This window comes from Poromitra crassiceps (genome assembly GCF_964638095.1).
Source record: "Poromitra crassiceps genome assembly, chromosome: 7".
NCBI lineage: Eukaryota > Metazoa > Chordata > Actinopteri > Beryciformes > Melamphaidae > Poromitra > Poromitra crassiceps.
Window position 1 is genome coordinate 48,620,083 of NC_139628.1, and position 12,828 is coordinate 48,632,910.

The following is a 12,828-nucleotide window of genomic DNA, read 5'->3' on the forward strand; positions in this document are numbered from 1 at the left end:
AAACGGCTGGCGCGCGAGTGGGGTAAAACCGGCGATATATCTCAATGGGCTGACTCACCAAAGGACGGTGCTGCGGCTCTAAACTACAGGTTTGGGGGTTTTAGAGCAGAACACAAGACGTCTGCTCAGATGTGCGTTTACTGCGGTGGTTAAATCCCTGATTGTGTCTGCCTGGGCTGGGCTAGCAGCTAAATTCTAACTTTGCTGAATGGATAGAACGGGGGATTTACCCCACCCTGACCACGCCCCCAGCCAGGCTGAGCCAGCTAACCCAGCATCTATGACGAGACATCGCCTCAACCTATAAGAGGAGACACACTTTCTCAAGTTCACCACAACTTGCTCAGACTAGCCGACAGCAGCAGAGCACAGCGTCAGCTTTTCTCCAACACATTACTGACGGTATTGCTGCATTTATAACAGTGGATTCTGGGTTTAGTTTTCTGTGTAATTCGTTAAATGAAATGTTGAATTTTAATTGAAATGAGACGCTGTCGTTGTCGGATGTATTGTAGCTACTGTGAGCTAATTAACTATTTTTACATTTACAAAGGAAGATAAAGGGTATTGAAGGAAAGCAATGTAACGTCATAGGCAAAAAAAACGGGCATATCATATCATATCATCATATCATATCATGTTATGTCATGTCATGTCATGTCATGTCATGTCATATCATATACTTATGAAACTCTATACATAGTCCATTACAGGTTGAGCAAATATCCTCTTAGGTGATATATGAACAGCAGTGACACATTAATTAATTAATTATTATTATGAGAAGCAAGGCTTTTTTTATTATCTCCTGTATTTTGTATTACAGAGCTCTGCTGGTTTTGGATGGAGAACATCACCATGTTAACGCCTCTCAAACAGCCTATTGTGTTTGAGCTGGAGGGCTTCCATGTTCCACCAGGCCAGGGCTCTTTACTTTTCTTCCTGGCTCTGCTCAACTACACGGTGGTGCTGCTGGGGAACGGGGTGGTGGTGAGCATCATCGTGTCCACCAGGGTCCTGCACAAACCCATGTACGTGATGATCTGTAACTTAGCCGCCGCCGACCTGCTGGGCAGCACGGCCGTTCTAATCCGCCTCATGATGCATTTCTTAACGGGGCAGAAGAGGATCCCCTACATCACGGCCATCGCCCAGGCCTTCTCCGTGCACACGTACGGTGTGGCAGTGCAGACTATTCTTGCGGCAATGGCCTATGACAGGTATCAGAAGAATGCACGAGCACGTTGTGCTCACCGATTTACATTAGGTCATTTAGCAGACGCTTTTGTTCAAAGCACTTACAATATCACATTTTGTCAACAGTACAGAAAACCACTATGCAACACAATCAATGACAGCTAAGATATTTTGATAGACTAGCACCATGTAGGAAGTAGTTTGAGAAGGAATAAGTAACATGTAGCATTAGTAGGTTTGAGAAGGGTTTTTATTTTTTATTTTAATTTTAATTATTTTTTTAATTTAATTAATTAATTTTATTTATTATTAGTATTGGTAAATAAATGTAGACTCAGATGTCCTCTTCCTCATCTTTTTCTTTACTGTTGTTTCCAAATGGCTAGTGTTTTAGTTCAAAGTAACCTTCAGGATCTACCTGTCAACTGACATATCAACCTCCTAATTTGGTTGATTTTCATGTTATAACTTAAATGATAAGGGTGTTTTATTACGCCAACAAGTCCTATGAAAGTAACAAAATCAACAATGAATTTTATTTTTTTTATTTTTGCTAGGACAAAAAACAATTAAACACAAAAGGATCTGTCACAGAGAAATGCCGTACGTTGCTCTGCAGCATATTGAATTCACTGTGATGCACCGGCTGATACCGCCTTTCTCCCCAGACAACTCAATAAGCCGACCGAACACATGTTCTATCTCAGCAAAGCAGTTCTGGAGCACAGAAAATCGTTCCGGGCATAATGAAGAATTTGAGCCAATGACTTCTGGTTTGTATAGGGTATGAACATGGGGGGTGTCAGAAAGAAATGGGAGAAGAGCAAACACATTGTTGATTTTGTTATTTTCCCATGATTTATTGACAATAAGAAATGTTTATAAAAACACCAACCGTATCCTTTAAATCGAATGGATAATTTTGTGATGTTTGGGCTGTTGAATCCCTATCACAACCTGTTGGATCAACTCAAAACGCATGGTGGTCAAGCTGAAAACAGGCTGTCTTGCAGCAGTTTGGAGATGGGGAGGTTATTGTGGGGATCCTCTCCTCTCCCTCTGCAGGTACATGGCTGTGTGTGAGCCACTGAGGTACCATGCCATCATGACGTCGGCGCGCCTGCTCTTCTGCTGTGCCCTGGCCTGGCTGGTTGCTTTTCTTTGCATCGCTGTGCTCTTTGCCCTCAACGTGGGCACGCCCCTGTGTGGCACCACCCTCAAGCACATCTACACCAGCAACCGCTCCATCCTCAACCTGGCCTGTCGGCCCACGCCCATAAACAACATTTATGGTCAGTTTCCTAAAGTGAAATAGTGATCAGAGGCTATAGAGACAGATATAGCTACTATCACATACAACCTGAGTGATATTCACTGAAGATATGATATGAACTATTTCACAACACAGCTAAACTACAACTATTTTAATGATGCCTCCGTCCTTGCTATCATCACCATCGCATTACTGCTTCACACCTGAAATAATTCATAGGAAAATGTACCTTTCAGCTGTTTCCTCTGCTGTTTGAGTTACATGAGTTTTGTGTAAAAACAAACTATTTTCATTGTACATCCTATAATAAGAATGCAAAGTCTGTGTGTGTGTATGTGTGTGTGTGTGTGTGTGTGTGTGTGTGTGTGTGTGTGTGTGTGTGTGTGTGTGTGTGTGTGTGTGTGTGTGTGTGTGTGTGTGTGTGTGACAGTGAGTGAGTGAGAGTGAGTGAGTGAGTGAGTGAGTGAGTGAGTGAGTGAGTGAGTGAGTGAGTGAGTGTACCCCTGTGGGTGACGGTGATGGAGCCGGATTTTTTAATTCTGTAATTAGGGCCAATTAATAGGCGAACTTGCGATCAAGTGCAGCGCTGCTCAGCCTCCACTGGTCACACACATCACTGCACGGATATTCCGCAAGTCATTAGAAAGAGTTATCAGAAGTGTTAACGGGGGCTGAATTAGATGAATGAGTGATGGGAAACTTACACAAATTGTAAGTGAAAAGCTAATTGTGTATTTCTCCCTTTCTTTTTCTAGGCTTGTGCATGTCCTGGTGTGTGAGCACAGGCACCTTCGTCATCATCGCATTTTCCTACGTCAGAATCCTGCATGCCTGCATAAAACAAGGCAGTCGTGAAAATGGTGTCCGTAGCAAAGCCTTTCAAACGTGTGCGACACACCTTGTTGTGTATATACTATATGAAATTTCCACCGCAATCATAATTGTTAGCTACAGGTTCCCCTCAGTTTCCCAGAACATCAGGAAGTTTTTTAGCCTTTTGTTTATCATTGTTCCACCGGCCATCAACCCCATCATCTATGGTCTGGTCACTAGAGAGCTACGCACAAGCATCATCAAGCAGTTCATCACACCCAAACAGCGGGTCAATCCCTTCAGATGATTATATATTGTACATGTGTAAAAAAATATAAAAAAAAAAAAAAAAAAATATATATATATATATATATATATATATATATATATATATATATATATATATATATATATATATATATATATATATATATATTTATATATTTATATATATATATATATATATTATGCTCTGTACAACTATTGTGCTTTTTGTTAACCATTATTCTTCTCATCAATTGATTCCCGTGATTTCTCGTCAGACTTATACAGTATACAGTAGGCTATATCACAATATGAATCAAAATATGTTTTGTTCTGATTGATGCATTGATACTGATTAAAGTGGGTGGTGGTGGTGGTGGTACAGGCTACACCTGGGCCCTTCTTGAACTAACATCTTTTAATAAAAAATAAAGAAAAACTACTAATGCTACATGTTACTTATTCCTTCTCAAACTACTTCCTACATGGTGCTAGTCTATCAAAATATCTTAGCTGTCATTGATTGTGTTGCATAGTGGTTTTCTGTACTGTTGACAAATTGTGATATTGTAAGTCGCTTTGGACAAAAGCGTCTGCTAAATGACCTAATGTAATGTAATGTAATGGTAGCCTACAGTACAGTTGTTACTCATTTGGTTTGGCCAGTACCTCACTGCTTTCAGGGCAGTGCAGCAGTACCTCACTGCGGCCAGGGCAGTGCAGTGCCTGGCAGCAGTAGTTTTCTTTGGCAGCAGTTTTCTTTTTGGTCTGAGTGAAATGTTCTATGGTCTCTCCTGATTCTAAATATAGTGGAATCGCTTAGTTTCACCACGTAAAACTATTTTTATAAGCATTTTAGGAAATGTCTATGGGAAAATAAATGGCGGATTAAATCTCTTGGTGCGCATGCTGAAGCAGGAAGTAACCTCGACTTTGGGTCTCTATGGCGGTCAGGTTCAGTGAGGCGGATCAGTCGGACCCAGACCCACCTTCATTCCTCTCCAGCTCCACTTTGTCCAAATATGGCACTTCTGGATTCAGATTGCAGACAAAAATTCCATCAAAATGACCCAGAATTCAACTGAAAAGTGGCTTCAAACCATGACTCCAAAACCAATGGGTGATGTCATGCTACTTATTATACAGTCAATGCTTGAGAACCGTTCATCGGGGGTGTGCCCTGCTTGGAAGCTGATAGAGTGCAGTGCCGAATTTCATGCAATTTGGCATAGCCATAGCGCAACCTTAAGGTAACACAAAATCAGAATCAGAAAAACGTTATTGATCCCCGAGGGGAAATTGAGTCATGATACTCAATTCCCCTCAGGGAATCAATTAAGTTTTTCTGATTCTGATTTTGGCATAGCGCCACCTACAGGCAACACAAAAAGTGTTTTATCTGGATGACTGTTCGTCCGATCAACTACAAACTTGAGGAGTGCGCTGCTGGGCGGGCAGAGTGCGGAGTGCAGTGCCGAATCTTGCGCAATTGGGACATGCGCATATACATAGCGTCTCCTACAACACAAAAAGTGGTATATCTCGAGAACCGTTTGTCTGATCGACTTCAAACTTGGCGGGTGCACTGCTGGGAACCCGAGAAAGTGCAGTGTCTGTACAGTACACTGTCGAAAGAGAGGGAGAGGGAGAGGGAGAGAGAGACGGAGAGAGAGAGAGAGGGAGAGGGAGATAGAGAGGGAGAGGGAGAGGGAGAGGGAGAGGGGGGGAGAGAGATAAAAGGAGACACTTCTCAAGTTCACCACAACTTGCTCAGACAGCAGCACAACTCACCCGCAGCTTTCCTCCAACACCTTTCATTTTACTGAGGGTATTGCTGCATTCAATATGGGAGAAAATAGGGTACATTCTCTGTTCACTAGAAATTGCAGTGCATTGTGGGTGTTATAGTGAACTATAGTGAATCAAATTAACAGTTGAGAATTCGGACACTAGTACAAAATTGCCAACACACTATATAGTCCACTATTTCTGGAATAGGGACCGGTTTGGAACAGGGCTAATGTGTTGGTGTATGATGATGTGTACGTTTGTATTTTATTTTATGATACATGTATTGCTCTTGGCCTTGTGAAGCATAGTGTTGTTTTCTGTCTGTGATCTACAAATAATTTTAGCCTGTTCTCAACCTCATATTGATGACAAAGTTAAATCATCCATTATCTGATGTAAATTTAAATGCTTCCCCCTGATGATAAAATCACTCCTACAAAACTAGTGATATAGGTAACTGAAGAGACAACAAGGAGACGACTAAGAACTGAATGAGCTGAAAGAGGCAAGGTGGGCGCTATTGAACTAACCATAATTCTCCTTTCTAAAAGTTTGTTTGAATAATGTACTTATTTACAGGAAATACTTTGTCATATCACTGATATTACTAGACTTCTTAGACTTTATAATCATATGTGACATAACAATATCAGAATCTGAAATACTTTATTGAGGGGAAAGTGGGTAATGCTGCAGTTGCTCACATTCAGTCAGGGAAATATAAGCATAGAGAAATTATAAGAAAATAGGATATATAATAAAAATAAAGATACAATAAAACAAAGCAAAAAAGTGTGCGTGTGTGTGTGTGTGTGTGTGTGTGTGTGTGTTTTATGATCTCCTGTATTTTGTATTCCAGAGCTCTGCTGGTTTTGGATGGAGAACATCACCATGTTAACTCCTCTCAAACAGCCTATTGTGTTTGAGCTGGAGGGCTTCCATGTTCCACCAGGCCAGGGCTCTTTACTTTTCTTCCTGGCTCTGCTCAACTACACGGTGGTGCTGCTGGGGAACGGGGTGGTGGTGAGCATCATCGTGTCCACCAGGGTCCTGCACAAACCCATGTACGTGATGATCTGTAACTTAGCCGCCGCCGACCTGCTGGGCAGCACGGCCGTTCTAATCCGCCTCATGATGCATTTCTTAACGGGGCAGAAGAGGATCCCCTACATCACGGCCATCGCCCAGGCCTTCTCCGTGCACACGTACGGTGTGGCAGTGCAGACTATTCTTGCGGCAATGGCCTATGACAGGTATCAGAAGAATGCACGAGCACGTTGTGCTCACCGATTTACATTAGGTCATTTAGCAGACGCTTTTGTTCAAAGCACTTACAATATCACATTTTGTCAACAGCACAGAAAACAACTATGCGACACAATCAATGACAGCTAAGATATTTTGATAGACTAGAGTAGCACCATGCAGGAAGTAGTTCGAGAAGGAATAAGTAACATGTAGCATTAGTAGGTTTGAGAAGGATTTTTATTTTTTATTTTAATTAATTGTTTAATTTAATTAATTAATTAATTAATTTTATTTATTATTAGTATTGTTAACTAAATGTAGACTCAGATGTCCTCTTCCTCATATTTTTCTTTACTGTTGTTTCCAAATGGCTAGTGTTTTAGTTCAAAGTAACCTTCAGGATCTACCTGTCAACTGACATATCAACCTCCTAATTTGGTTGATTTTCATGTTATAACTTAAATGATAAGGGTGTTTTATTACGCCAACAAATCCTATGAAAGTAACAAAATCAACAATGATTTTTTTTTTTTTTTTTTTGCTAGGACAAAAAACAATTAAACACAAAACAATCTGTCACAGAGCCATGCCGTACGTTGCTCTGCAGCATATTGAATTCACTGTGATGCACCGGCTGATACCGCCTTTCTCCCCAGACAACTCAATAAGCCGACCGAACACATGTTCTATCTCAGCAAAGCAGTTCTGTAGCACAGAAAATCGTCCCGGGCATAATGAAGAATTTGAGCCAATGACTTCTGGTTTGTATAGGGTATGAACAATGGGGGGTGTCAGAAAGAAATGGGAGAAGAGCAAACACATTGTTGATTTTGTTATTTTCCCATGATTTATTGACAATAAGACATGTTTATAAAAACACCAACCGTATCCTTTAAATCGAAAATGGATAATTCTATGATGTTTGGGCTGTTGAATCCCTATCACAACCTGTTGGATCAACTCAAAACGCATGGTGGTCAAGCTGAAAACAAGGCTGTCTTGCAGCAGTTTGGAGATGGGGAGGTTATTGTGGGGATCCTCTCCTCTCCCTCTGCAGGTACATGGCTGTGTGTGAGCCACTGAGGTACCATGCCATCATGACGTCGGCGCGCCTGCTCTTCTGCTGTGCCCTGGCCTGGCTGGTTGCTTTTCTTTGCATCGCTGTGCTCTTTGCCCTCAACGTGGGCACGCCCCTGTGTGGCACCACCATCAAGCACGTCTACTGCAGCAACCGCTCCATCCTCAACCTGGCCTGTGGGCCCACGCCCATAAACAACATTTATGGTCAGTTTCCTAAAGTGGAATAATGATCAGAGGCTATAGAGACAGATATAGCTACTACTATCACATACGACCTGAGTGATAATTATGGGGCCCTATTCTCCCACAGGCCTTCGGCGCTAAAACGGGCCTTAAACGCAAAAAAACGTGCCTTGCGCCTGTTTCGGGAAGATATCAATATGGCTTTACGCTGCCAAATGCGCTTTAGGCCGAATGGGCGTGGCGCAGTCCCAGAATGGGCCAGAGTGGGCGTGTCGGCCTTAAATCTCGGCGTACTGCTATCTTCCCACCTGGCGTAAATTTAGCGCTTTGCGCTTCTGAAAACCAGGCCTATTCAGAGTGCGCCAGTTGCGCGGAGCACTCCCCTCTGGCTCTCTCCCTCCCCTCTGGCTCTCTCCTCTGTCACCCTTCTCTGTGTCACTCTCTCCCTCTCTCCTCAGTCTGACAGGCACAATACGACTGTCTCTCTCTGACTCCCTCGCTCAGACAGACACAACACACGTCCTATAGGAAATAGCAGTTGTAAGTTCACTGCCTGTGAATGTCCCAGCATGCAATTGGGTACTCCATTTCGCTACTAAATAGCAACCAAATGAGGCGAAATAGATATAAAAGGTCGATCTAAAATAATGTGTAATGGTAACACAGCCTGCAATTGTAGAACATTTCAATATTGGACCAAATAAAACATCGACATTAAAACACCACCCTAAGTGAAACATATACAGTATGTCCTCCTGGGCCTATATATATCCCTTGTCGATTTAACGTGATTTAGATAAGTGTTAGCGGAACGCGCTTTGGAACGCGCTTCTAATGTCATGTGCTATACTGTGATGTCCGCTCCAATAACTTGGCCCTACTTCACATTTAGTTTTACAATAAAAACACATTTATGCAATGACTTTACATAATGTAGGGTATATTTATGTGCATCATTCTACCTGCAGCAGGGGAGAGAAAACGATATCGTTCTGGACAAACTTTCACCAATATAAAATTAATCTCATCATATAGGGATAGGCTATATTTTTCTAGCTGATGCCTTTAGAACATTCTTTTCACTTTGATCTTGCTATAGTGTAGCGTATTTACATGCTTGCAGTATTTAAATTGCAGTTAGATTGGTTTGAGAAGCATAATAATATGGAATAATAGCCTATATGGAGACAGACAGACTGGATGAAGGGAGGGGGGGGGGGCAGAGCGCTTGGCTTCTGTCTGGTTTTGCTGGACCACTGGAATTGGAGCTTAAAAGGCAAGCGTGCGATTCGTTTATTGCACTTATCCAATGAGCATGACGGTGCATAATTTTACGCTTAAAAGGCGTGGTTGTAATGCTTTAGGCTGCGTCTAGCGCCAAGACCAAGATATCAAGTGCGCTGGTCCACGCCCACTGCGCCAGGCGCTCGGCGTAGAAACTAGGCCGATGCAACGATAGGGGCCATGATATGAACTATTTCACAACACAGCTAAACTACAACTATTTTAATGATGCCTCCCTGCTATCATCACCATCACATTACTGCTTCACACCTGAAATAATTCATAGGAAAATGTACCTTTCAGCTGTTTCCTCTGCTGTTTGAGTTACATGAGTTTTGTGTAAAAACAAACTATTTTCATTGTACATCCTATAATAAGAATGCAAAGTCTGTGTGTGTGTGTGTGTGTGTGTGTGTGTGTGTGTGTGTGTGTGTGTGTGTGTGTGTGTGTGTGTGTGTGTGTGTGTGGGTGGGTGGGGGTGTGTGTGTGTGTGTGTGTGTGTGTGTGTGTGTGTGTGTGTGTGTGTGACAGTGAGTGAGTGAGTGAGTGAGTGTAAAGAGCACCCCTGTGGGTGACGGTGATGGATTTTTTAATTCTGTAATTAGGGGAAATTAATAGGCGAACTTGCGATGAAGTGCAGCGCTGCTCAGCCTCCACTGGTCACACACATCACTGCACGGATATTCCGCAAGTCATTAGAAAGAGTTATCAGAAGTGTTAACGGGGGCTGAATTAGATGAATGAGTGATGGGAAACTTACACAAATTGTAAGTGAAAAGCTAATTGTGTATTTCTCCCTTTCTTTTTCTAGGCTTGTGCATGTCCTGGTGTGTGAGCACAGGCACCTTCGTCATCATCGCATTTTCCTACGTCAGAATCCTGCATGCCTGCATAAAACAAGGCAGTCGTGAAAATGGTGTCCGTAGCAAGGCCTTTCAAACGTGTGCGACACACCTTGTTGTGTATATACTATATGAATTTTCCGCCGCAATCATAATTGTGAGCTACAGGTTCCCCTCAGTTTCCCGGAACATCAGGAAGTTCTTTAGCCTCTTGTGTATGATTGTTCCACCGGCCATCAACCCCATCATCTATGGTCTGGTCACTAGAGAGCTACGCACAACCATCATCAAGCAGTTCATCACACAAATCTCACGCAAACAGCGGGTCAATCCCTTCAGATGATTATATATTGTACATGTGTAAAAAATATATAAATAAATAAATAAATTTATATATATATATATATATATATATATATATATATATATATATATATATATATATATATATTTATACCATGGTCTGGGTAAATACTCGATTCTGATTGGCTGCAAGGTGTCCATTAAAAAGTGATAATGTACAGTTGGTAAAGTCGTTCAGCCAAATGGTCTGTTCACCATTCATATCAATGCGCCATAGTTTCAACAGAGTTATCAAGAGAGCATGCTGAGCTCTATACCCCCGTTAAGGGTTAATATGGCACTTTTCTAAGTCGAGAAAAAAATTTAGTCGGTCAAAGTAACTATTTAAATCACCCCTGTGTGCTCAGTTTATCAAAAATAACTCTTATTTACAATTTTGATTTTCGTTTAGGAGATTTCCCTCCCCTGACAGAAGCCATTAAGTGACGCGCGCGTGCAAGCTGAGCGGGGGCGAGCTGCGCCCTGCGGCACAACACACTGAGAGACGTCCTTGTACAAAACATACCGGCTCCAACATACTGAAAGCAGATAGTTTTCACTCTACTCCTGCCTCGCGCCATTTACGTCTTATAAGACCCGCAGACGTTAACGCAATTCCCTGGAATGCGAGTTTAAACGACCCAGGTACATGGCGTTGCATTCTTAGACATTGCCGTTTTATTTTGTATGTTGTTACATAGGCTACAATTGGTCAAATTATTAGTTAGCTTGACTCTAGAATTGTGCCAGGTGCAGCAGGCACTAAGCGGCCATTTTATCCAATGATAGCCTAATATTGAGCAGCCGAGGGGACTCTTTTGTCTTGCCGGTTCTCAACTCATATTCAAGGTTATGAAAACTACATTTTGATTGCAAAATGCATGGAAATTTAAATGAATGGTCTTGTTTTGTTTCTTTGGCAAGTGACCATGGTATAAGCGGGTTAATGCACTTGGAGGTGTCCATTATCACGTTTTAAGGGACGACGCGAGAAGCGTGAACCAGTCCGAGGCGCTAGCCGAGGACCGGTCCGGTTGCTTCCGCGATAATGCTTCCCGATAATGGACACCTCGTCGTGCATTAACCCTTACATATATATGCTCTGTACAACTATTGTGCTTTTTGTTAACCATTATTCTTCTCATCAATTGATTCCCGTGATTTCTCGTCAGACATACAGTATACAGTAGGCTATATCACAATATGAATCAAAATATGTTTTGTTCTGATTGATGCATTGATACTGATTAAAGTGGGTGGTGGTGGTGGTGGTACAGGCTACACCTGGGCCCTTCTTGAACTAACATCTTTTAATAAAATAAATAAAATAAAAAAATAAACTACTAATGCTACATGTTACTTATTCCTTCTCAAACTACTTCCTACATGGTGCTAGTCTATCAAAATATCTTAGCTGTCATTGATTGTGTTGCATAGTGGTTTTCTGTACTGTTGACAAATTGTGATATTGTAAGTCGCTTTGGACAAAAGCGTCTGCTAAATGACGTAATGTAATGTAATGTAATGTAATGGTACAGTTGTTACTCATTTGGTTTGGCCAGTACCTCACTGCTGCCAGGGCAGTGCAGCAGTACCTCACTGCTGCCAGGGCAGTGCAGTGCCTGGCAGCAGTAGTTTTCTTTGGCAGCAGTTTTCTTGTTGGTCTGAGTGAAATGTTCTATGGTCTCTCCTGATTCTAAATGTAGTGGAATCGCTTAGTTTCACCACGTAAAACTATTTCTATAGCCTACGCATTTTATGAAATGCCTATGTGAAAATAAATGGCGGATTAAATCTCTTGGTGCGCATGCTGAAGCAGGAAGTAACCTCGACTTTGGCTCTGTATGGCGGTCAGGTTCAGTGAGGCGGATCAGTCGGACCCAGACCCACCTTCATTCCTCTCCAGCTCCACTTTGTCCAAATATGGCACTTCTGGATTCAGATTGCAGACATGGGGCTCTATTCTCCCACAGGCCATCGGCGCTATTACGGGCCTTAACCGCAAAAAAACGTGCCTTGCGCCTGTTTCGGCAAGATAGCAATAGGCTTTAGGCTGCCAAATGCGCTTTAGGCCGAATGGGCGTGGCGCAGTCCCAAAGTGGGCGTGTCGGCGCTAAATACCAGCCTAGTCATATCTTGGGAGCTGGCCTACATTTAGCGCTTTGCGCTTTTCAAAAGCAGGCCTATTCTTTGCCTTCACTGCTTCTTCTCTGTCACCCTTCTCTCTCTCTCTCTCTGAGTTCCCAGCATGCATTGTGTTTCTTCATTTCGCTACTAAATAGCCACCAAATGAGCCAAAATAGATATAAAAGGTAGTTCTAAATTAATGTGTAATGGTAACACAGCCTGCCATTGTCAACATTTCAATATTGGACCAAATAAAACCTCGAAATGAAAACACCACCCTATGTGAAACATATATGTCCTCCTGGGCATATATATACCCCTTGTCGAGTTAACGTGATTTAGAGAAGTAACAGCGGAACGCGCTTCGGAACGCGCTTCTAATGG

General features: G+C 42.3%; 2 protein-coding genes across 2 annotated transcripts; both read left to right on the top strand.

The window, feature by feature from the left end:
- Positions 1 to 843: 843 nt before the first annotated feature.
- Positions 844 to 3,590, top strand: LOC310779674 (olfactory receptor 2F1-like; the record flags this gene model as incomplete). Its single annotated transcript, XM_083640175.1, has 3 exons — positions 844 to 1,220; positions 2,263 to 2,489; positions 3,226 to 3,590. 3 exons carry the CDS (start codon positions 844 to 846, stop codon positions 3,588 to 3,590), a joined length of 969 nt encoding a protein of 322 aa, XP_083496301.1.
- A 2,624-nt stretch (positions 3,591 to 6,214) lies between these two features.
- LOC310779675 (olfactory receptor 52K2-like) lies at positions 6,215 to 10,318 on the top strand (the record flags this gene model as incomplete). The annotated part of the gene is made up of 3 exons (XM_083640176.1): positions 6,215 to 6,591; positions 7,644 to 7,870; positions 9,945 to 10,318. The coding sequence occupies 3 exons, from the start codon at positions 6,215 to 6,217 to the stop codon at positions 10,316 to 10,318; spliced, it is 978 nt and encodes a 325-aa protein (XP_083496302.1).
- Between the last annotated feature and the right edge of the window lie 2,510 nt (positions 10,319 to 12,828).